The 25,908-nt window shown below is 43.6% G+C and overlaps 1 protein-coding gene across 1 annotated transcript; it reads right to left on the reverse strand.

Moving 5' to 3' along the window:
* Positions 1-10,645: 10,645 nt before the first annotated feature.
* On the reverse strand, positions 10,646-25,071 carry LOC123724620 (calcium homeostasis modulator protein 6-like). Its single transcript, XM_045688788.1, has 4 exons — positions 25,012-25,071; positions 24,416-24,854; positions 13,872-14,420; positions 10,646-11,408 (listed from the first exon to the last, which is right to left on the reverse strand). The coding sequence occupies exons 2-4, from the start codon at positions 24,851-24,853 to the stop codon at positions 11,250-11,252; spliced, it is 1,146 nt and encodes a 381-aa protein (XP_045544744.1). The 5' UTR covers position 24,854; positions 25,012-25,071; the 3' UTR covers positions 10,646-11,249.
* Between the last annotated feature and the right edge of the window lie 837 nt (positions 25,072-25,908).

A 25,908-nucleotide genomic window follows, 5' to 3' on the forward strand; every position in this document is an offset into this window, starting at 1 on the left:
ATACTATAGTAAAGGAGAGAGATACTATAGCAAAGGGGAGAGATACTATAGCAAAGGGGAGAGATACAATAGTAAAGGAGAGAGATACTATAGTAAAGGGGAGAGATACTATAGTAAAGGGGAGAGATACAATAGTAAAGGAGAGAGATACTATAGTAAAGGGGAGAGATACTATAGTAAAGGGCTGAGATACTATAGTAAAGGAGAGAGATACAATAGTAAAGGAGAGAGATACTATAGTAAAGGGGAGAGATACTATAGTGAAGGGGACAGATACTATAGTAAAGGGCTGAGATACTATAGTAAAGGGGAGAGATACAATAGTAAAGGGGAGAGATACAATAGTAAAGGAGAGAGATACAATAGTAAAGGGGAGAGATACAATAGTAAAGGAGAGAGATACTATAGTAAAGGGGAGAGATACTATAGTAAAGGGGAGAGATACTATAGTAAAGGGGAGAGATACTATAGTAAAGGGGAGAGATACTATAGTAAAGGAGAGAGATACTATAGTAAAGGAGAGAGATACTATAGTAAAGGAGAGAGATACTATAGTAAAGGGGAGAGATACTATAGTAAAGGGGAGAGATACTATAGTAAAGGGGAGAGATACAATAGTAAAGGGGAGAGATACTATAGTAAAGGGGAGAGATACAATAGTAAAGGAGAGAGATACTATAGTAAAGGGGAGAGATACTATAGTAAAGGGGAGAGATACTATAGTAAAGGGCTGAGATACTATAGCAAAGGGAAGAGATACTATAGTGAAGGGAAGAGATACTAGAGTAAAGGGGGGAGATACTATAGCAAAGGGGAGAGATACAATAGTAAAGGGGAGAGATACTATAGTAAAGGGCTGAGATACTAGAGTAAAGGGGAGAGATACTATAGTAAAGGGCTGAGATACTATAGTTAATGGGAGAGATACTATAGTAAAGTGTTGAGATACTATAGTAAAGCGCTGAAACACTAGAGTAAAGGGGAGAGATACTATAGTAAAGGGCTGAGATACTATAGTAAAGGGCTGAGGTACTATAGTAAAGGGGAGAGATACTATAGTAAAGGGGAGAGATACTATAGCAAAGGGGAGAGATACTATAGTAAAGGGCTGAGATACTAGAGTAAAGGGGAGAGATACTATAGTAAAGGGGAGAGATACTATAGTAAAGGGGAGAGATACTATAGTAAAGGGGAGAGATACTATAGTAAAGGGGAGAGATACTATAGTAAAGGGGAGAGATACTATAGTAAAGGGGAGAGATACTATAGTAAAGGGCTGAGATACTAGAGTAAAGGGGAGAGATACTATAGTAAAGGGGAGAGATACTATAGTAAAGGGGAGAGATACTATAGTAAAGGGCTGAGATACTATAGCAAAGGGGAGAGATACTATAGTGAAGGGCTGAGATACTATAGTAAAGGGCTGAGATACTAGAGTAAAGGGAAGAGATACTAGAGTAAAGGGGAGAGATACTATAGTAAAGGGGAGAGATACTATAGTAAAGGAGAGAGATAATATAGTAAAGGGGAGAGATACAATAGTAAAGGGGAGAGATACTATAGTAAAGGGCTGAGATACTAGAGTAAAGGGGAGAGATACTATAGTAAAGGAGAGAGATACTATAGTAAAGGGGAGAGATACTATAGTAAAGGGCTGAGATACTATAGTAAAGGGGAGAGATACTATCGTAAAGGGCTGAGATACTAGAGTAAAGGAGAGAGATACTAGAGTAAAGGAGAGAGATACTATAGTAAAGGGGAGAGATACTATAGTAAAGGGGAGAGATACTATAGCAAAGGGGAGAGATACTATAGTAAAGCGGAGAGATACTATAGTAAAGGGGAGAGATACTATAGTAAAGGAGAGAGATACTAGAGTAAAGGAGAGAGATACTATAGTAAAGGGGAGAGATACTATAGTAAAGGGGAGAGATACTATAGCAAAGGGGAGAGATACTATAGTAAAGCGGAGAGATACTATAGTAAAGGGCTGAGATACTGTAGTAAAGGGGAGAGATACTATAGTAAAGGGGAGAGATACTATAGTGAAGGGGACAGATACTATAGTAAATGGCTGAGATACTGTAGTAAAGGGGAGAGATACTATAGTAAAGGGGAGAGATACTATAGTAAAGGAGAGAGATACTACAGTAAAGGAGAGAGATACTATAGTAAAGGGGAGAGATACTATAGTAAAGGGGAGAGATACTATAGTAAAGGGCTGAGATACTAGAGTAAAGGGGAGAGATACTATAGCAAAGGGGAGAGATACTATAGCAAAGGGGAGAGATACTATAGTAAAGGGGAGAGATACTATAGTAAAGGAGAGAGATACTATAGTAAAGGGGAGAGATACTATAGCAAAGGGGAGAGATAATATAGTAAAGGGGAGAGATACTATAGTAAAGGGGAGAGATAATATAGTAAAGGGGAGAGATACAAAAGCAAAGGGGAGAGATACTATAGTAAAGGGGAGAGATACTATAGTAAAGGGCTGAGATACTATAGTAAAGGGCTGAGATACTATAGTAAAGGAGAGAGATACTATAGTAAAGGGGAGAGATACTATAGTAAAGGGGAGAGATACTATAGTAAAGGGGAGAGATACTATAGTAAAGGGGAGAGATACAATAGTAAAGGGGAGAGATACTATAGTAAAGGAGAGAGATACTATAGTAAAGGAGAGAGATACTATAGTAAAGGGAGAGATACTATAGTAAAGGGAGAGATACTATAGTAAAGGGGAGAGATACTATAGTAAAGGGGAGAGATACAATAGTAAAGGGGAGAGATACTATAGTAAAGGGCTGAGATACTATAGTAAAGGGGAGAGATACTATAGTAAAGGAGAGAGATAATATAGTAAAGGAGAGAGATACTATAGTAAAGGGCTGAGATACTATAGTAAAGGGGAGAGATACTATAGTAAAGGGGAGAGATACTATAGTAAAGGGGAGAGATACTATAGTAAAGGGAGAGATACTATAGTAAATGGGAGAGATACAATAGTAAAGGGCTGAGATACTAGAGTAAAGGGGAGAGATACTATAGCAAAGGGGAGAGATACTATAGCAAAGGAGAGAGATACTATAGCAAAGGGGAGAGATACTATAGTAAAGGGAGAGATACAATAGTAAAGGAGAGAGATACTATAGTAAAGGGGAGAGATACTATAGTAAAGGGCTGAGATACTATAGTAAAGGGGAGAGATACAATAGTAAAGGAGAGAGATACTATAGTAAAGGGGAGAGATACTATAGTAAAGGGGAGAGATACTATAGTAAAGGAGAGAGATACTATAGTAAAGGGGAGAGATACTATAGTAAAGGGCTGAGATACTATAGTAAAGGGCTGAGATACTATAGTAAATGGCTGAGATACTGTAGTAAAGGGGAGAGATACTATAGTAAAGGGGAGAGATACTATAGTAAAGGGGAGAGATACAATAGTAAAGGGGAGAGATACTATAGTAAAGGAGAGAGATACTATAGTAAAGGAGAGAGATACTATAGTAAAGGGGAGAGATACTATAGTAAAGGGGAGAGATACTATAGTAAAGGGGAGAGATACTATAGTAAAGGGGAGAGATACAATAGTAAAGGGGAGAGATACTATAGTAAAGGGCTGAGATACTATAGTAAAGGGGAGAGATACTATAGTAAAGGAGAGAGATAATATAGTAAAGGAGAGAGATACTATAGTAAAGGGCTGAGATACTATAGTAAAGGGGAGAGATACTATAGTAAAGGGGAGAGATACTATAGTAAAGGGGAGAGATACTATAGTAAAGGGGAGAGATACTATAGTAAATGGGAGAGATACAATAGTAAAGGGCTGAGATACTAGAGTAAAGGGGAGAGATACTATAGCAAAGGGGAGAGATACTATAGCAAAGGAGAGAGATACTATAGCAAAGGGGAGAGATACTATAGTAAAGGGGAGAGATACAATAGTAAAGGAGAGAGATACTATAGTAAAGGGGAGAGATACTATAGTAAAGGGCTGAGATACTATAGTAAAGGGGAGAGATACAATAGTAAAGGAGAGAGATACTATAGTAAAGGGGAGAGATACTATAGTAAAGGGGAGAGATACTATAGTAAAGGAGAGAGATACTATAGTAAAGGGGAGAGATACTATAGTAAAGGGCTGAGATACTATAGTAAAGGGCTGAGATACTATAGTAAATGGCTGAGATACTGTAGTAAAGGGGAGAGATACTATAGTAAAGGGGAGAGATACTATAGTAAAGGAGAGAGATACTACAGTAAAGGAGAGAGATACTATAGTAAAGGAGAGAGATACTATAGTAAAGGGGAGAGATACTATAGTAAAGGGGAGAGATACTATAGTAAAGGGGAGAGATACTATAGTAAAGGGGAGAGATACTATAGTAAAGGGGAGAGATACTATAGTAAAGGGGAGAGATACAATAGTAAAGGGGAGAGATACTATAGTAAAGGGCTGAGATACTATAGTAAAGGGGAGAGATACTATAGTAAAGGAGAGAGATAATATAGTAAAGGAGAGAGATACTATAGTAAAGGGCTGAGATACTATAGTAAAGGGGAGAGATACTATAGTAAAGGGGAGAGATACTATAGTAAAGGGGAGAGATACTATAGTAAATGGGAGAGATACAATAGTAAAGGGCTGAGATACTAGAGTAAAGGGGAGAGATACTATAGCAAAGGGGAGAGATACTATAGCAAAGGAGAGAGATACTATAGCAAAGGGGAGAGATACTATAGTAAAGGGGAGAGATACAATAGTAAAGGAGAGAGATACTATAGTAAAGGGGAGAGATACTATAGTAAAGGAGAGAGATACTATAGTAAAGGGGAGAGATACTATAGTAAAGGGCTGAGATACTATAGTAAAGGGCTGAGATACTATAGTAAAGGGGAGAGATACTATAGTAAAGGAGAGAGATACTATAGTAAAGGGGAGAGATACTATAGTAAAGGAGAGAGATACTATAGTAAAGGAGAGAGATACTATAGTAAAGGAGAGAGATACTATAGTAAAGGGGAGAGATACTATAGTAAAGGGCTGAGATACTAGAGTAAAGGGGAGAGATAGTATAGTAAAGGGCTGAGATACTATAGTTAATGGGAGAGATACTATAGTAAAGTGTTGAGATACTATAGTAAAGCGCTGAAACACTAGAGTAAAGGGGAGAGATACTATAGTAAAGGGCTGAGGTACTATAGTAAAGGGCTGAGGTACTATAGTAAAGGGCTGAGGTACTATAGTAAAGGGGAGAGATACTATAGTAAAGGGGAGAGATACTATAGTAAAGGGCTGAGATACTAGAGTAAAGGGGAGAGATACTAGAGTAAAGGGGAGAGATACTATAGTAAAGGGGAGAGATACAATAGTAAAGGGGAGAGATACAATAGTAAAGGGGAGAGATACTATAGTAAAGGGGAGAGATACTATAGTAAAGGGCTGAGATACTATAGCAAAGGGGAGAGATACTATAGTAAAGGGCTGAGATACTATAGTAAAGGGGAGAGATACTATAGTAAAGGGCTGAGATACTAGAGTAAAGGGGAGAGATACTATAGTGAAGGGCTGAGATACTATAGTAAAGGGCTGAGATACTAGAGTAAAGGGGAGAGATACTATAGTAAAGGGCTGAGATACTATAGTAAAGGGGAGAGATACTATAGTAAAGGGCTGAGATACTAGAGTAAAGGGCTGAGATACTAGAGTAAAGGGGAGAGATACTATAGTGAAGGGCTGAGATACTATAGTAAAGGGCTGAGATACTAGAGTAAAGGGGAGAGATACTATAGTAAAGGGCTGAGATACTATAGCAAAGGGAAGAGATACTAGAGTAAAGGGGAGAGATACTATAGTAAAGGGCTGAGATACTGTAGTAAAGGGGAGAGATACTATAGTAAAGGGGAGAGATACTATAGTAAAGGAGAGAGATACTATAGTAAAGGAGAGAGATACTATAGTAAAGGGCTGAGATACTATAGTAAAGGGGAGAGATACTATAGTAAAGGGCTGAGATACTATAGTAAAGGGGAGAGATACTATAGTAAAGGAGAGAGATAATATAGTAAAGGGGAGAGATACAATAGTAAAGGGGAGAGATACAATAGTAAAGGGCTGACATACTATAGTAAAGGAGAGAGATACAATAGTAAAGGAGAGAGATACAATAGTAAAGGGGAGAGATACTATAGTAAAGGGGAGAGATACTAAATAAAGGGCTGAGATACTATAGTAAAGGGGAGAGATAATATAGTAAAGGGGAGAGATACAATAGTAAAGGGGAGAGATACTATAGTAAAGGGCTGAGATACTATAGTAAAGGAGAGAGATACAATAGTAAAGGAGAGAGATACTATAGTAAAGGGGAGAGATACTATAGTAAAGGGGAGAGATACTATAGCAAAGGGAAGAGATACTATAGCAAAGGGAAGAGATACTATAGTAAAGGGGAGAGATACTATAGTAATGGGGAGAGGTACTATAGTAAAGGGCTGAGATACTATAGTAAAGGAGAGAGATACTAAATAAAGGGCTGAGATACTATAGTGAAGGGGAGAGATACTATAGTAAAGGGCTGAGATACTAGAGTAAAGGGGAGAGATACTATAGTAAAGGGGAGAGATACTATAGTAAAGGAGAGAGATACTATAGTAAAGGGGAGAGATACTATAGCAAAGGGGAGAGATACTATAGTAAAGGGGAGAGATACTATAGTAAAGGGGAGAGATACAATAGTAAAGGGGAGAGATAATATAGTAAAGGGGAGAGATACTATAGTAAAGGAGAGAGATACTATAGTAAAGGGGAGAGATACTATAGTAAAGGGGAGAGATACAATAGTAAAGGGGAGAGATACAATAGTAAAGGAGAGAGATACTATAGTAAAGGAGAGAGATACAATAGTAAAGGAGAGAGATACAATAGTAAAGGGGAGAGATACTATAGTAAAGGTGAGAGATACTATAGCAAAGGGAAGAGATACTATAGCAAAGGGGAGAGATACTATAGCAAAGGGCTGAGATACTATAGTAAAGGAGAGAGATACTAAATAAAGGGCTGAGATACTATAGTGAAGGGGAGACTTGTCACGGCTGTTGTCGGTAGAAATGGACCAATACGCAGCAGGTACGTGAATGCTCATCTTGATTTTTAATTATCTTTCAAAACGAACATACAAAATAACAAAACCACGAACGATCAACAAAAACAGTCTGGTAAGGCACAAGGCGAAACACAGAACAATCACCCACAAATCACACATACAAACACACCCTAATATATGGAACTCTCAATCAAAGGCAGATAGACAACACCTGCCTTCAACTGAGAGTCCCAACCCCAATCAACCAAACATAGAAACACACAACCTAGACTAACCATAGAATACTAAACATAAACCAAAACCCGGAATTACTAAATCAAACACCCTTTACACAAAACACACCACCCCGAACCACATAAAACAAATACCCCCTGCCACGCCCTGACCAAACTACAAAACAATTAACCTTATATACTGGCCAGGACGTGACAGTACCCCCCCTTAAAGGTGCTACCCCAGAAGCACCTTAACAAAAAAATAACCCCAAGCAACACCAACAAAAAGTCCCCTTTTCTAAAGGGAGGGAAGGGAGGGTGGCTGCCGTCAACGACGGCACTGTGCTACACCCCCCCTCCCCAACCCACCTATTTCTGGAGGTGGCTCTGGCTCCGGCCGTTCCAGGCTGTCGGGCCACTCTGGCCTCGCCGGGGGGCAGTCGGGGCAGTCTGGCAATTCGGGAGAGTCTGGGCAGTCTGGCAATTCGGGACAGTCTGGGCAGTCTGGCAATTCGGGACAGTCTGGGCAGTCTGGCAATTCGGGACAGTCTGGGCAGTCTGGCAATTCGGGACAGTCTGGGCAGTCTGGCAATTCGGGACAGTCTGGGCAGTCTGGCAATTCGGGACAGTCTGGCCACTCCGGCAGTTCAGGGCAGTCTGGCCACTCCGGCAGTTCAGGGCAGTCTGGCCACTCCGGCAGTTCAGGGCAGTCTGGCCACTCCGGCAGTTCAGGGCAGTCTGGCCACTCCGGCAGTTCAGGGCAGTCTGGCCACTCCGGCAGTTCAGGGCAGTCTGGCCACTCCGGCAGTTCAGGGCAGTCTGGCCACTCCGGCAGTTCAGGGCAGTCTGGCCACTCCGGCAGTTCAGGGCAGTCTGGCCACTCCGGCAGTTCAGGGCAGTCTGGCCACTCCGGCAGTTCAGGGCAGTCTGGCCACTCCGGCAGTTCAGGGCAGTCTGGCCACTCCGGCAGTTCAGGGCAGTCTGGCCACTCCGGCAGTTCAGGGCAGTCTGGCCACTCCGGCAGTTCAGGGCAGTCTGGCCACTCCGGCAGTTCAGGGCAGTCTGGCCACTCCGGCAGTTCAGGGCAGTCTGGCCACTCCGGCAGTTCAGGGCAGTCTGGCCACTCCGGCAGTTCAGCGCAGTCTGGCCACTCCGGCAGTTCAGCGCAGTCTGGCCACTCCGGCAGTTCAGCGCAGTCTGGCCACTCCGGCAGTTCAGCGCAGTCTGGCCACTCCGGCAGTTCAGCGCAGTCTGGCCACTCCGGCAGTTCAGCGCAGTCTGGCCACTCCGGCAGTTCAGCGCAGTCTGACCTCTCTGACGACTGTTGACTGGCGGGCAGCTCTGACGATGACTGTTGACTGGCGGGCAGCTCTGACGATGACTGTTGACTGGCGGGCAGCTCTGACGATGACTGTTGACTGGCGGGCAGCTCTGACGATGACTGTTGACTGGCGGGCAGCTCTGACGATGACTGTTGACTGGCGGGCAGCTCTGACGATGACTGTTGACTGGCGGGCAGCTCTGACGATGACTGTTGACTGGCGGGCAGCTCTGACGATGACTGTTGACTGGCGGGCAGCTCTGACGATGACTGTTGACTGGCGGGCAGCTCTGACGATGACTGTTGACTGGCGGGCAGCTCTGACGATGACTGTTGACTGGCGGGCAGCTCTGACGATGACTGTTGACTGGCGGGCAGCTCTGACGATGACTGTTGACTGGCGGGCAGCTCTGACGATGACTGTTGACTGGCGGGCAGCTCTGACGATGACTGTTGACTGGCGGGCAGCTCTGACGATGACTGTTGACTGGCGGGCAGCTCTGACGATGACTGTTGACTGGCGGGCAGCTCTGACGATGACTGTTGACTGGCGGGCAGCTCTGACGATGACTGTTGACTGGCGGGCAGCTCTGACGATGACTGTTGACTGGCGGGCAGCTCTGACGATGACTGTTGACTGGCGGGCAGCTCTGACGATGACTGTTGACTGGCGGGCAGCTCTGACGATGACTGTTGACTGGCGGGCAGCTCTGATGAAGACTGTTGACTGGCGAGGCTGGGTTGACGCACTTGTAGCCTGGTGCGTGGTGCTGGTACTGGGCTTACCAGATTATGTACACGCACCTCCAGGCTAGTGCGGGGAGCGGGAACAGGACGAGTCGGACTGGGTTGACGCACTTCCGGGTCCGCACGAGAGACAGGAGCTGGAAACCCAGGGCTATGGAGGCGCACAGCCGGTCTAGATCTTACCTCCTGCACAACCCGCCTTGGCTGGATGGAACTAGTAGCCCTGTACGAGCGGGGTGCTCGTACAGGGCAGACTGGGCTGTGCAGGGGCCTGATGGTAGCCGTGCGTAGAGCGGGAGTTGGGTAGCCTGGTCCTCGGAGGCGTACCGGCGACCAGATGCGCTGCGCAGGCATCCTCCTACCAGGCTGGATGCCCGCTCTAGCACGGCACCTGCGAGGGGCTGGAATAACGCGCACCGGACTGTGCGTGCGTATGGGTGAGATAGTGCGCTCCTCAGCGAAACATAGCGCTCTCCACCCCATACGCTCCTCCATATAACCACGAGTAGCTGGCTTCCGGCTCTTCTTACGCCTAGCCAAACTACCCGTGTGCCCCCCCAAAATTTTCTTGGGGGTGCCTCTCGTGCTTCTCCTTCTGCGCGTACTTGGCCTCGTACCACCGCCTCTCTGCCTTGGCTGCCTCAATTTCCCACTGCGGGCGTCGATAATCCCCAGCCTGATGCCAGGGTCCGGCCCCGTCCAGAACTTCCTCCCAAGTCCACTTCTCCCGCCAGTCCAACTCGAACTCCGTCTGCTCCTTCCTCTGCTGCTTGGTCCTTTGGTGGTGGGTGATTCTGTCACGGCTGTTGTCGGTAGAAATGGACCAATACGCAGCAGGTACGTGAATGCTCATCTTGATTTTTAATTATCTTTCAAAACGAACATACAAAATAACAAAACCACGAACGATCAACAAAAACAGTCTGGTAAGGCACAAGGCGAAACACAGAACAATCACCCACGAATCACACATACAAACACACCCTAATATATGGAACTCTCAATCAAAGGCAGATAGACAACACCTGCCTTCAACTGAGAGTCCCAACCCCAATCAACCAAACATAGAAACACACAACCTAGACTAACCATAGAATACTAAACATAAACCAAAACCCGGAATTACTAAATCAAACACCCTTTACACAAAACACACCACCCCGAACCACATAAAACAAATACCCCCTGCCACGCCCTGACCAAACTACAAAACAATTAACCTTATATACTGGCCAGGACGTGACAAGACTATAATAATATAAATAAATAGTTTAGTAAAGGGAATACCTAGAGGCCTGTGGCTGCCTGCATGTGGTGGTAATTGACCGGGGAAAAACCTTAACATTTGTCCCATGAGTGATGAACAGGGTGGAGATAATTTAGAGGGTGGAGATTATATAATCACTATAATGATTTACTCATGACCTCCATATCATAGAAACGTTAGTGAAGCAATGCAGTAAACACATTGTGTTTGTATGTGTGTTTGGGCTCGCCCGTGTCCTACATATGTAATAATTGAACATTCCCATTCTTGCTTGGCTCCATCCTGAGCAATGACATAATACCGTACCAGAGGGTACATTGAGGAAATGGTAATTGATAATTGCAGAGAGAAGAGAATAAATCTGACTTCAACTTTCTCTTAGTATGCATGCGCGCGGCGTGTGTGTGTGTGTGTGTGTGTGTGTGTGTGTGTGTGTGTGTGTGTGTGTGTGTGTGTGTGTGTGTGTGTGTGTGTGTGTGTGTGTGTGTGTGTGTGTGTGTGTGTGTGTGCATGCACGTGCATCCATTTGTTCGTGCATGATTGATTCCCCCACCCCTAATTTTACAAAGTAGGTGTTGGTCGATCGCTTTATGAATTCAACTCAATTTCTTCGTCACTTTTTTTTTTTTCTTCTTCTTCTTCTTCTTCTTCGTCTACAGCCTCACAGCATTTTTCGCAGCAGCAGTCTTTGCACACAGATAGTATGACTGCCGCACAGATGACCGAGAGCAGAGCCATACCAATGACCTAAAACAAGAGGAAACATCAAAACATAAATCAGAATCAGTGTATGCAATACAAAAACAACAGCTTTTTCCTCACTGTTGCTTTTAAGAGGTTTGTTTAATTGCACAGCAAAATCTAATGAAAGAACGATTCTACCTGTAAATTCAACCCGCCAAATGTTAAAACCTCTCTAGGTGAAATTGCAGAGCGCCAATTTCAAAATACAGAAATACTCATAATAAACATTCATAAAATATACAAGTGTTATACATCGGCTTAAAGATGAACTTCTTGTTAATCCAGCCGCTGTGTCAGATTTCAAAAAGGCTTTACGGCGAAAGCAAACCATGCGATTATCTGAGGACAGTGCCCCGCTTACAAAAGCATTCAAACATTTTCCAGCCAAGTAGATTAGTCACGAAAGTCAGAAATAGCAATAAAATTAATCACTTACCTTTGATGATCTTCGTATGGTTGCACTCACAAGACTCCATGTTACACAATAACATGTTTGTTTTGTTCGATAAAGTCCCTCTTTATATCCAAAAAAACTCAGTTTTGTTCAGAAATCCACTGGCTCAAAGGTAGTCACAACAGGCAGACGAATAGATCCAAATAGTACCGGTAAAGTTCGTCGAAACATGTCAAACGATGTTTTTTATTAATCCTCAGGTTGTCTGTTGTCTTTATAATCAATAATATTTAAACCGGATAACAGCGTATTCAATACAAAGGAAAAAGAACGGAGGGCGTGCTCCCGGTCGCGCCCGCAAAAAGCACTTGTTCATTCGACCGACCACTCAGAAAATGTTGTCATTCTTACTCATTTTTCAGAATAAAAGCCTGAAACAATGTCTAAAGACTGTTGACATCTAGTGGAAGCCATAGGAACTGCAATCTAGGTCCCATCCATTTATATGGTGGATAGGCGTTCAATGGAAAAACACTCAATTCAAAAGAATGCCACTTCCTGGATGGATTTTCCACAGGTTTTCGTCTGCCATATCAGTTTTGTTATACTCAAACATTATTTTAACAGTTCTGGAAACTTTAGAGTGTTTTCTATCCAATACTACCATGCATATGCATATCCTAGCTTCTGGGCCTGAGTAACAGGCAGTTTACTTTGGGCACGATTTTCATCCGGACATCAAAATACTGCCCCCTACCCCAGAGAGGTTAAAATAACATCAAATTGATCAGAAATACAGTGTAGACATTATTAATGTTGGAAATGACTATTGTAGCTGGAAATGGCAGATTTATTTTGGGAATATCTACATAGGCGTACAGAGGCTCATTATCAGCAACCATCCCTCTTGTGTTCCAATGGCACGTTGTGTTATTTAATCCAAGTTCATCATTTTAAAAGGCTAATTGATCATTAGAAAACCCTTTTGCAATTATGTTAGCACAGCTGAAAACAGTTTTCCTGATTAAAGAAGCAATAAAACTGTCCGTCTTTGGACTAGTTGAGTATGTGGAGCATCAGCATTTATAGGTTTGATTACAGGCTCAAAATGGATGGAACAAAGTACTTTCTTCTGAAACTCGTCAGTCTATTCTTGTTCTGGGAAATGAAGGCTATTCCATGTGAGAAATTGCCAAGAAACTGAAGATCTCGTACAATGCTGTGTACTACTCCCTTCACATAACAGCGCAAACTGGCCCTAACCAGGATAGAAAGAGGAGTGGGAGCAAGAGGACAAGTACATTAGAGTGTCTAGTTTGAGAAACAGATGCCTCACAAGTCCTCAACTAGCAGCTTAATTAAATAGGACCTGCAAAACCCGTCTCAACGTCAACAGTGAAGAGGCGACTCAGGGATGCTGGCCTTCTAGGCAGAGTTCCTCTGTCCAGTGTTTGTGTTCTTTTGCCCATCTTAATCTTTTCTTTTTATTGGCCAGTCTGAGATATGGCTTTTTCTTTGCAACTCTGCCTAGAATGCCAGCATCCCGGAGTCGCCTCTTCACTGTTGACGTTGAGACTGGTCTTTGCAATCGCAAAAAGTCTCTTTTAAACATGACGTCACAATCAGAACACAATCAGAACGATTGGGAACTATTTCACGCTGAGAAGATTTTTACATGACACCGTTCAACCCCATTCAGCAATATGGTGGGATGATGAGCTTCAGATTCAAATACTTTCGGCTTCATTGGGATGACATCAGCGGTATCACTATCTAAGGGTTTTAATGTCTATGGAGTTTCACACATCCCCATGTGCTACATAAGCAAACAATGTATAGCTTCAAAACATGGTTAAAGCTCTAATTTTGATCTCATGTATTGTCAGTCCTTGAATCGATATCTCTGTCTATACATTTCAGTGATTACATTTCCCTCAGCTGTTTACCAAACCAAGTGGTGGGGACCGGGGTGAACTCTTTATTGTTTTTTTAATCATAAGGCATGTAAGTTATATTCTTAAAAAATCAATTGCTATATATCATTAATATAAAAGTTTTTTCTGGTTTCTCACCTGAGACAGAACAAGGAATTTCCGATGGTCATCCATTTGAGTGGGTACAGCCTCATCTGGCTTACACCATTTCCGAGGAGCATCTTCATTAGCAATGACAAATGTGCCATTCCAGTTTGACATTGCACAAGCAAAGTACTGGCCATCGAAGAACAGTATGATCAACCATATCAATGGAGGGATGAGGTATGACAAACACACAAATGGTCTCTTAGACACTTGTTTACACATAGGTCCTTGTACTATTATCATCGCCACGAATGCTGTAATGGCAGGAAGGATAAAGAATGTAGATGTAAACAGACTGTTCCATTTAGGATCGCAGGGACACCTATACTCCATCTCCACAATCTTCTCCAAGCCCAGAAGGATGAAGCTACAAACCACATGTGACACAAAAGCTTTCTTGACATCTTTCTTGCCATCATTCTTGTCAACTTCCTTCTGCTGCTCTATTATCATTGTTTGCAGTCCTGTGTAGCACCAGTTTACACACAAGAATATTGTGAGTGCCCCAAAGATGACCAAGAGCAGAGCCAGACCAATGACCTAAAACAAGAGGAAACAGACAAATGTAAAACAGAATCAGTGTATGCAATATAAAAACTACAGATTTTTCATCAGTGCCAGCAGGGCCAGTGGGGCTTAGTGGGCCCCACCCTATCATACCTCCTTGCCCGTCGAATAAAAAAAAAATATATATTTAGAATTTATTTGACCAAGACACACGCCGACAGAAAGACACATCAATCTCAGATAAATCATCAGAGCGAGCAGAACAGCGCCCCTCTGTCTCAGTATGTGTAGCCCATACTGTCTGGATAAAACGAGTATGGCATGTCAAACTATTTCTGTCCAGACAGCATCAGATACAAGGGCGCTGTTTCGCTCATTCAGATGCTTTCTCTGGATGCTTTCTTCTGTCAGATAGTTTTCTGATGCTTTCTCTGGATGCTTTCTTCTGTCAGATAGTTTTCAGATGCTTTCTCTGGATGCTTTCTTCTGTCAGATAGTTTTCAGATGCTTTCTCTGGATGCTTTCTTCTGTCAGATAGTTTTCTGATGCTTTCTCTGGATGCTTTCTTCTGTCAGATAGTTTTCAGATGCTTTCTCTGGATGCTTTCTTCTGTCAGATAGTTTTCAGATGCTTTCTCTGGATGCTTTCTTCTGTCAGATAGTTTTCAGATGCTTTCTCTGGATGCTTTCTTCTGTCAGATAGTTTTCAGATGCTTTCTCTGGATGCTTTCTTCTGTCAGATAGTTTTCAGATGCTTTCTCTGGATGCTTTCTTCTGTCAGATAGTTTTCAGATGCTTTCTCTGGATGCTTTCTTCTGTCAGATAGTTTTCAGATGCTTTCTTTGGATGCTTTCTTCTGTCAGATAGTTTTCAGATGCTTTCTCTGGATGCTTTCTTCTGTGAGATAGTTTTCAGATGCTTTCTTTGGATGCTTTCTTCTGTGAGATAGTTTTCAGATGCTTTCTTTGGATGCTTTCTTCTGTGAGATAGTTTTCAGATGCTTTCTTTGGATGCTTTCTTCTGTGAGATAGTTTTAGCCACATGCAATTTGAAGGAAAGTTGGCAGGTGCACAGTGCACTGTTCAGATGCCAAAATTATCACATACTTTTTAAGTGATATTGTTTGACAATCAGATGGAAACATAAAGACTGGTTGTGTTCATACCACTATACCAAAACGGATTTCACACAGCTTATAACAACAGACGAAGCAAATTATTATTAAGTATGATGGGTAGAAAGGGGGAGAATGGGTGAGTTGATGAGGGGAAGCAAACGATGCATATTGTATTGGTATATTCTAATTATAAAAAATTGTATGTACCCTATATCAGTCCACCAAATCCAAGCAGTTTTATCAGTCTACTCTGAGTACACAGTGAGAGCAGGCATAATTTACAATAGCAAGAAGACCAAGACAAATGAATTCACATGCTGCATTAGCATTGCTACACAATCTGAATGAAACCAACTCAGACGGTGGGGAAGAAATGAATCATGATGGCATCTCTTGATGATTATTCTTCTGATTCTGAGCCTCAGCCTGAACCTACATCTCCGAGGCCTAAGGGCAAAAAGAGCCAGAACAGCCCGCAATTCGGAAAGTTCCTGCATGTGCAGGAAACCCTCTTTATACCGCTATTGGTCCGTTTTTAAGCTATGACTCTGGTACATAAGCGGGAGGCAGGGGCGCTGTAATACAGTAGGTCGCGGCAATGCATCATAACATGGGATGCTAGTTTGCTAGCTAGCACACAGTGTTGCCCCAGCCTCCCACCTTCTGTGCTAGCAGGAGGCAGGGGACGACCGGTAGACCAGTTTGTTTTTAGTCCCATTGTAGGGCTCTCTCAGTGATGTTGTGCTAATAATCTGCCCATAGAAAAACTATACTTAGTAAATCCGAACTGGTTCTCTAGCAGATGAATAAGAATGGCTCAACCTGTGTTTAAAAAAATGCCTTTTTCCCTTCGTTCAGATTACAACCTCTCACTTTCGGTTTTTTGAAAATGAAATCATTTCCAAAATATTGATATTTTTAAAACGAGCCATAGAAAGTTGCTTGCTATCAGTTTAATATCTTATATTATATATTAATATTACTTTAATATATTTTATATCAGTTTAATATCTTATATCTTATATATTAATATTGCTTTAATATATTTTATATCAGTTTAACCCACCAGAAAAGACAGAAGAAAAATTACAACAAATATTATGGTTAAACTAAAATATCCAAATTGATTAAAAAAATATATATTTTAGGAAAATTTAATTAAACTGTATAATCTTTGAAAATTATATCATAAATAGGACTGTTGGAGTTGTCACACATGCAGTTAACAAAAATATATGGAAATGTCTGCTCTATCCAAAATTAAAAACTACTGATTGTAGAATTACCGCAAAAATGAAGGAGGCAGGTGGAATGGGGAGAAGGTAAAGAAGGCCATACAGGTTGCAAAATGGTTGGGAGGAGATTTTTGATGTAGTGATTCCATGGAACATGGTTTATGAACTGATACACAAAACGCCACCAGATTCAAAACATAGAGTTTTTCCATTTGAATTATTATTCAAAATTCTTGCAACCAATAGAATGTCATATATTGTATATGGGGGATACAACCATCCCAGCTCTGCAGATTTTGCTGCGATGAGACGGAGTCATTAGATCACTTGTTTTGGTACTGCGCATATGTAGCTTGTTTTTGGTTGCAGGTTCAGTAATGTCTGAAAATGTGTCCTTTTACTTGGAGAACCCACTCTGCTGGGTGATTTAAAAAGTCATAGTCAATCAATCAATAATATAATAATACTCTTAGCAAAAATGTTTTTTTATTTCATTTACAATCTGTAGAAACTATGAGAATAGAAAGGTTCAGAACTTTTGTGAAACATCACAGTGGAAAAATATATGGCAGATAGAAATCAAAACTCAATGGTCTTCAGAGAAGAATGGGAGGGGTTGACCACATGTTATGCACTTCAATGTTAGCTGTAGCTTATGCCTTCAGTACTAGATTTATTGCCTGATTATTTTATTGTGTGGACAACATGTCAGTTCATGCAAGAGCTCTGATAGGTTAGAGGACGTCCTCCGGAAGTTGTCATAATTACTGTGTAAGTCTATGGAAAGGGGTGAGAACCATGAGCATTCTAGATCTTTTTAAGCCAATGTACCCAGAGGAGAATGGCAACCAGCTGTCCTCTGGCTACACCATGGTGCTACCCTACAGAGTGCTGTTGAGGCTACTGTAGACCTTCATTGCAAAACAGTGTGTTTTAATAATTTATTTGGTGACATGAATATATTTAGTATAGCTTTATCCAAAAAGGATAACTTTTTTAATGTTTCACTATTTTTATTTTCTGAAATTCACTGAGGATGGCCCCTCCTCGGAGGAGGAGCCTCCGCTGGTGAAGACACACAACATGTAAGCAGGAGCTGACAATATGTAAGGGCTGTCGTCGCAAGAAAACCAAGATGCAGCGGAGGTTGTGGATTCATTATGAATATTTAATAAAATGAACCACTATAAACAAAACATGAAACAGCAACGATAGCAAACAGTCCTGTCTGGTCAAAAACGAATGAGACAGAAAACAATCACCCACAAAACCCAAAGGAAAAATAGGCTACTTATGTGTGACTCCCAATCAGCAACAACGAACTTCAGCTGTGCCTGATTGGGAGCCACACACGGTCCAAAACAAAGAAATACAAAAACATAGAAAAATGAACATAGAACGCCCACCCAATGTAACACCCTGGCCTAACCAAAATAAAGAACAAAAACCCCTCTCTATGGCCAGGGCGTTACAGTACCCCCCCAAAGGTGCGGACTCCGGCCGCAAAACCTGACTCTGAAGGGGAGGGTCCGGGTGGGCCTTCTTACGGCGGCGGCTCAGGTGCGGGACGTGGCTTCCGCTCCACCCTCGGCGTCGCCCACTTAGGCGGCGCCCCTGGCCGCACCGGAGGACTGGTGGGCGACCCTAACTGCGCCCGCCTGGCGGGCGATTCTGGCTGCGCCTGGCTGGCGGGGGACCCTGGCTGCGCCCGGCTGACGGGCGACCTTGGCTGCACCCGGCTGGCGGGCGTCCCTGGCTGCGCCCGGCTGGTGGGCATCCCTGGCTGTGCCCGGCTGGCGGGCGACCCTGGCGGCTACGGCGGCTACGGCCTGGCTGATGGCCCTGGCGGCTTCGGGCTGGTGGGTGGCCCTGGCGGCTCCGGGCTGGCGGGCGGCCCTGGCGGCTCCGTGCTGGCGGGTGGCTCTGGCGGCTCCGGGCTGGCGGGCGGCTCTGGCCCAGGATTCACCAGACTGGGGAGACATGAAGGAGGCCTGGCCCTGGGCACAGGCACAGGACTCGCCAGGCTGGGGAGACATGAAGGAGGCCTGGCCCTGGGCGCAGGCACAGGACTCACCAGGCTGGCGGGCGGCTCTGGCAGCTCCGGACAGGCGGGTGGCTCTGGCTGCTCCGATCAGGCGGGCAGCTCCGGACAGGCGGGCGGCTCTGGCGGCTCCGGACAGGTGGGCGGCTCTGGCAGCTCCGGACTGGCGGGCGGCTCTGGCGACTCCGGACTGGCGGGCGGCTCCGGACTGGCGGGCGGCTCCGGACTGGCGGGCGGCTCTGGCCCAGGATTCACCAGGCTGGGGAGACATGAAGGAGGCCTGGCTCTGGGTGCAGGCACTGGACTCACCAGGCTGGGGAGACCCACTGGAGGCCTGGTCCATGGAGGAGGCACAGGATAAACTGGGCTGTGGTGGAGCACTGGAGTTCTGGCACTTAGGCCATTTACCCACACTCCAGGCTGAATGCCCACTTTGGCCCGGCACGGGCGGAGCGCAGGCATTGGGCGAACTGAGCCCTCCCAGCACCCTGGAGACACAGTGCGCAGAGCCGGCGCAGGATAACCTGGACCGAAACGGCGCACTGGAGACCAGACGCGCTGAGCTGGCACAATCCGTCCTGGCTCGATGCCTGCACTCGCATGACACTTGCGGGGGACTGGCCTATAGCGCACCGGGCTATGCACGCGCACTGGAGACACCGTGCGCTTCACAGCATAACACGGTGCCTTACCAGTACCACGCTGCTTCCGGTAAGCACGGGGAGTTGGCTCAGGTCTACCACCTGACTCCGCCAATCTCCTCGTGTGCCCCCCAAATATTTTTTTTGGGGGTGCCTCGTGTCTGCTGCGCTCCCTCGCTTCATACCAGCGCCTCTCAGCTATCGCCGCCTCGATCTCCCACTGCGGGCGGCGATACTCCCCAGCTTGAGCCCATGGTCCTTTACCGTCCAGCAATTCCTCCCAATTCCACGACTCATGATAACTCCTCTCCTGGTGCCTCTCCTTCCTCCGCTGCTTGGTCCGTTTCTTGGTGGGTGATTCTGTAAGGGCTGTCGTCGCAAGAAAACCAAGATGCAGCGGAGGTTGTGGATTCATTATGAATATTTAATAAAATGAACCACTATAAACAAAACATGAAACAGCAACGATAGCAAACAGTCCTGTCTGGTCAAAAACGAATGAGACAGAAAACAATCACCCACAAAACCCAAAGGAAAAATAGGCTACTTATGTGTGACTCCCAATCAGCAACAACGAACTTCAGCTGTGCCTGATTGGGAGCCACACACGGCCCAAAACAAAGAAATACAAAAACATCGAAAAATGAACATAGAACGCCCACCCAATGTAACACCCTGGCCTAACCAAAATAAAGAACAAAAACCCCTCTCTATGGCCAGGGCGTTACACAATAATTGACCTTTTTTTTTTACTGCTGTCGTATCGACACTTATATTAATTATAATGCCATTATATCCTTTGTGCCAATTTTCACTATTTATCAAGAACACTTGGCGCTTATGATGTTTAGGCTACTGATTTTTTCATAATTTGACAGCACATCTCGCTGACTGTGGGTCTTGATGGTTGAGGTATTCAGTAGCGGTGCGTAGGTAAAATCACGGGGAAGCCAAACCAGGGAATAAAAGCCATATTACAACCTACATGTTGTGATAATTGCATTGTTTGCTCTATAACCTGTTAGTTCATATGCCTTGACACCGTGATATATAATACAATCGACCGCCTTTGTTTCATCACAAAACCGGAGAGCAACATTGGTCTGGTCAAGTACACAAAACATATTACATGTAACAAACCGTTACATGACCTACAGAATGGTCAAGCAAGTTCATGTTTCCGACATTTTCGGACTCCTAAACAACGTTTTGATTTAGAACCACGGAGAAGTACCGCAAGTCGCAAAGAAAACAGGCGCTGCCTCCACGAATCCAGCGCCATTTCCACTTCAACATTTCAACATAATCTAATCATATAGTCTAATACAGTGACATCTAAAAGATACTAACAACTATTTAGTCCAATAAGCTAAATATGATGTGGCTGCCCACGGGTCTGATTTCTGAGTGTGCATGTACCTACCCTACTTGTAGAGAAAAGACAATGTCATCCTCCTCTTTCATGTTGCCTAAACAATGTATGATTCTGTCATACAGTACACACTTCATTTTTTTGTCGTCCTAGTTTACCTGGCTAAAAAGCTTGCTAGCTAGCTAACTTCCTTTCATGGATAACAATGCACCAGGCCAGCTAGTTAACATTAGCCTACTACATCCTCTCAGGCCAGGGTCACAACATGTGAATTTATGGTTGAATCAGAATCACCATTATTATCATTGGCCAGTACGGAGAATTAAGTAAAACCACAAGTCCAAATCTCCATCCATGGCTAATTTATGAAAGGGTCGACTTTAGCCACCGGAGAACAAGAACACAACCAGATGCAACAATTCAATGACTTTTGGCTTCTGATGTGATTGGTGTGAAACCAAATCCAAACTGGCTTCGCTTGACACATCTATTGGGTGTGCCAGGACCATTCACAGCTGAGCTCACTCAGTTTAGCTCAACGCTGATTGGCTATTATTTTATAAATGTTTTTATCAAGGTAGGCCAAATGCTTGCTGGCTTCCCTTGCATTCAATGCTATGGGCGGCAACAAAGTCATATTCTTTTGGACCAGACAGCATCAGATAGATGGGCTGCATATACTCAAATCAAATCAAAGTTTATTTGTCACGTGCGCCGAATACAACAGGTCTAGACCTTACAGTGAAATGCTTACTTACAGGCTCTAACCAATAGTGCGAAAAAAAGGGATATATGTGTGTGTGTGTGTGTGTGTGTGTGTGTGTGTGTGTGTGTGTGTGTGGGTGTGTGGGTGGGTGGGTAAGTAAAGAAATAAAACAACAGTAAAAAGACATTTGAAAATAACAGTAGCAAGGCTATATACAGACACCAGTTAGTCAGGCTGATTGAGGTAGTATGTACATGTAGGTATGGTTAATGTGACTATGCATATATGATGAACAGAGAGTAGCAGTAGCGTAAAAGAGGGGTTGGCGGGTGGTGGGACTCAATGCAGATAGCCCGGTTAGCCAATGTGCGGGAGCACTGGTTGGTCGGGCCAATTGAGGTAGTATGTACATGAATGTATAGTTAAAGTGACTGTGCATATAGGTTTAACAGAGAGTAGCAGCAGCGTAAAAGAGGGGTTGGGGGCGGGCACACAATGCAAATAGTCCAGGTAGCCATTTGGTTACCTGTTCAGGAGTTTTATGGCTTGGGGGTAAAAACTGTTGAGACAGAGGGGTGCTGTTTTGTTTGCTCTGATACTTCCTCCAGTGAGATACATTCAGACTCTTGAGAATTGAAGGACATTAATGAAACACAGAGAGACGAAAGATACATTATTTTAAATGTTTTTTTACTTTTTTCTTGGTAAATATTTTGGGAAAGCATGGCTTCCCATGAATACTGGCCGTAGTATTCTTTTTTTTGATGTAGAGCTGGGCAATACGGACAAATACCCATCCGCCAGGCTCTGGAGAGGAAACCCGGGCCAGCTACCTGCCCTCCTTAGCGCATCTATGTCCCCTCGGAGGTAAGGGATGGGCTGTTAACCTGCGCTCACATATCCCTCACCACTGGACACCCAGATATCACCCGCACCATTCACTCCATCTCTGAGAAATGCTGGTGGTCCACCTTGGCTCAGGATGTGGCCCATTATGGCAACTTATGTTCAGTATGTGCCCAAACTAAATCTCCCCGGCACGCTCCAGCAGGGAAACTTTTTCCCCTTCCCGTGCCTCAGCAGCCATGGTCATATTTGTCCATTGATTTTGTCACTGATCTCCCCTCTGACGGCTTCACCACCAGTCTGGTGGTTGTGGACAGATTTTCTAAATCATGCCGGTTTATTCCTCTCTCTGGTCTCCCTATCGCTCTCCAGGTCACTGAGGCACTGTTCCAGCAGTATGGCCTTCCGGAGGACAGTGGCAGGCTTGATTACCAACAACAACGAGACGGCCTACAGGGAGGAGGTGAGGGCCCTCGGAGTGTGGTGCCAGGAAAATAACCTCACACTCAATGTCAACAAAACAAAGGAGATGATCGTGGACTTCAGGAAACAGCAGAGGGAGCAGCCCCCATCTACATTGACGGGACAGTGGTGGAGAGGGTGGAAAGTTTTAAGATCCTCGGCGTACACATCACGGACAAACTGAAATGGTCCACCCACACAGACAGCGTGGTGAAGAAGGCGCAGCAGCACCTCTTCAACCTCAGGAGGCTGAAGAAATTTGGCTTGTCACCAAACACACTCACAAGCTTTTACAGATGCACAATCGAGAGCATCCTGTCGGGCTGTATCACCGCTTGATACGGCAGCTGCTCCGCCCATAACCGTAAGGCTCTCCAGAGGGTAGTGAGGTCTGCACAACGCATCACCGGGTGCAAACTACCAGCCCTCCAGGACACCTACACCACCCGATGTCACAGGAAGGCCAAAAAGATCATCAAGGACAACAACCACCTGAGCCACTGCCTGTTCACCCCGCTATCATCCAGAAGGCGAGGTCAGTACAGGTGCATCAAAGCTGGGACAGAGAGACTGAAAAACAGCTTCTATCTCAAGGCCATCAGACTGTTAAACAGCCATCACTAACATTGAGTGGCTGTTGTCAACATACTGACTCAACTCTAGCCACTTTAATAAAGGAAAAATTGATCAACTTATCACTAGCCACTTTAAACAATGACACTTTATATAATGTTTACATACCCTACATTACTCATCTTATATGTATATACTGTACTCTATACCATCTAGTGCATCTTGCCTATGCCATTTGGCCATCACTCATTCATATATTTTTATGTACATATTCGTATTCATTCCTTTACACTTGTGAAATTTACACTTGTTGTGAAATTGTTAGGTTAGATTACTTGTTAGATTGTTAGATTTTACTGCATGGTCAGAACTAGAAGCACAAGCATTTCGCTACACTCGCATTTAACATCTGCTAACCATGTGTATGTGACAAATAAAATTGTTTGATTTGATTTATAATATATTTCACTTGGTCTGTCTTGAATAAGTTCCTCCATTTCTTTTAGTTTTTCCTCTAACTTATTCTGTGCCTCTTTTTATTGCTATCTATCTTTACAGTTAGACCTTTTATTTCCTTTGTTAATATGGACTCTTTTGACCTGAATTGCTTTTGTTTTAGAAATGAGTACTGAATTGCATGGCCTCTAAAGGCACATTTAAATGTATCCCATACTATACGCTTTGACTTTTTTCTTAATGATATAAAGGCATTGATTCTTGAAGAATATAACTTATAAATGCCTCATGAGCTTAGTTCAACTGTCATACCCCATCAGAACCCACAACATAAGCTTATTATACTCCATTGTTTGTAAACAATGTAATCGTAAGAAAACCCCGTATAGCTTCATAACATGGTTAAAACTATCATTTTCATGGATGGTCAGTCCTTGAATCCAATCTCTGGTAGTGGGGAATGGGGTGACCACTTGGTTGTTTTTTGAATGCCGGATTGAAATAAGCTCACAAGGCATTTAAGTTCTATTCTTCAAAAAGCTACATATAATTTATGTAAAAGATTGATCTGGTTTCTCACCTGAGACTGAACAAGGAATTTCCGATGGTCATCCATTTCAACTACAGTCTCTGCTGGCTCACACCATTTCCGAGGAGCATCTTCCTTAGAAATGACAAATGTGCCATTCCAGTTTGACTTTGCACAAGCAAAGTACTGGCCATCGAAGAACAGTATGACCAACCACACCAATGGAGGGATGAGGCTTGACAAATACACAAGTACCCCCTTACACACGTTGTTACACCTAGGTCCTTGTACTTTTAGCATCACCATGAATGCTATAACGGCAGGAAGGATAAAGAATGTAGACGTAAACAGACTGTTCCATTTAGGATCGCAGGGACACCTATACTCCATCTCCACAATCTTCTCCAAGCCCAGAAGGATGAAGATACAACCCACATTTGACACAACATGTTTCTTCAGTAGTTTGAACCATGGTTTTGGTAATTCCATCCTAAATGCAACATAAACATATACATGTTTGGTTGAAAAATCTGATAGAAGGTGCACATTTGTGAGAATGTGTTCAGCAAATCATTTTGTGTTTAAAGGATTGCTCTGTGAGCAGAGCCTTTTCAGGCTACATCAAAATAAAAATGCCCTGGACTCACCTGTCTGTTTCAGAATGAAGCAAAATGACAATGACAATTTCCCTTTACAGTAGCTCCTGTATATGCCAAAAGAAGACAACCCATGAGACGTCTCTTATGTCACTTCGCACAGAACTATAGGAAGTAGCTTGTGGTTAGTATCTGAGACCCAAGAAGCTGCATGATTGAAGAGATGCACAGAGGATCTGTTACCAATTGCATCAAACTAGTTAAGACTGGTCTATAGTGCCACACTGTTAGAAATAAAGGGTTCCAAAGGGTTATTTGTCTGTCCCCGTAGGAGAGCCCTTTTTGGTTCTAGGTACAACCCTTTTGGTTCCAGGTAGAACACTTTTTGGTTCTATGTAGAGCCCTTTGTGGAAAGGGTTATACATGGAACCCAAAAGGGTTTTACTTGAAACCAAAAGGGTTATATAAAGGGTTCTCCTATGAGAATAGCCAGAGAACACTTTTAGGTTCTAAGAGTGTAGTCTGCAAAGTTAGCCTGCCTATACACAGGTTACATTTCCCTTTCCTGCAGTCAAATGACCAAATCGCCCTCTAATGGCCTCATGGGTGCATTTATATACTGCTCAAAAAATATATATAAAAAAATAAATAAATAAATAAAGGGAACACTTAAACAACACAATGTAACTCCAAGTCAATCACACTTCTGTGAAATCAAACTGTCCACTTAGGAAGCAACACTGATTGACAATACATTTCACATGCTGTTGTGCAAATGGAATAGACAACAGGTGGAAATTATAGGCAATAAGCAAGACACCCCCAATAAAGGAGTGGTTCTGCAGATGGGGACCACAGACCACTTCTCAGTTCCTATGCTTCCTGGCTGATGTTTTGGTCACTTTTGAATGCTGGCGGTGCTTTCACTCTAGTGGTAGCATGAGACGG

The sequence above is a fragment of the Salmo salar genome, chromosome ssa10, assembly GCF_905237065.1.
Source record: "Salmo salar chromosome ssa10, Ssal_v3.1, whole genome shotgun sequence".
In the NCBI taxonomy this organism is placed as follows: Eukaryota; Metazoa; Chordata; class Actinopteri; order Salmoniformes; family Salmonidae; genus Salmo; species Salmo salar.

Excerpts from the sequence above, each read along its gene's own strand:
- LOC123724620 (XM_045688788.1), bottom strand. The coding sequence starts at position 24,853 with ATGGAATTACCAAAACCATGGTTCAAACTACTGAAGAAACATGTTGTG. Across the intron at positions 14,421-24,415 it reads AATTCCTTGTTCAGTCTCAG|GTCATTGGTCTGGCTCTGCT; the intron begins GTGAGAAACCAG and ends CTCTTGTTTTAG. Across the intron at positions 11,409-13,871 it reads AATTCCTTGTTCTGTCTCAG|GTCATTGGTATGGCTCTGCT; the intron begins GTGAGAAACCAG and ends CTCTTGTTTTAG.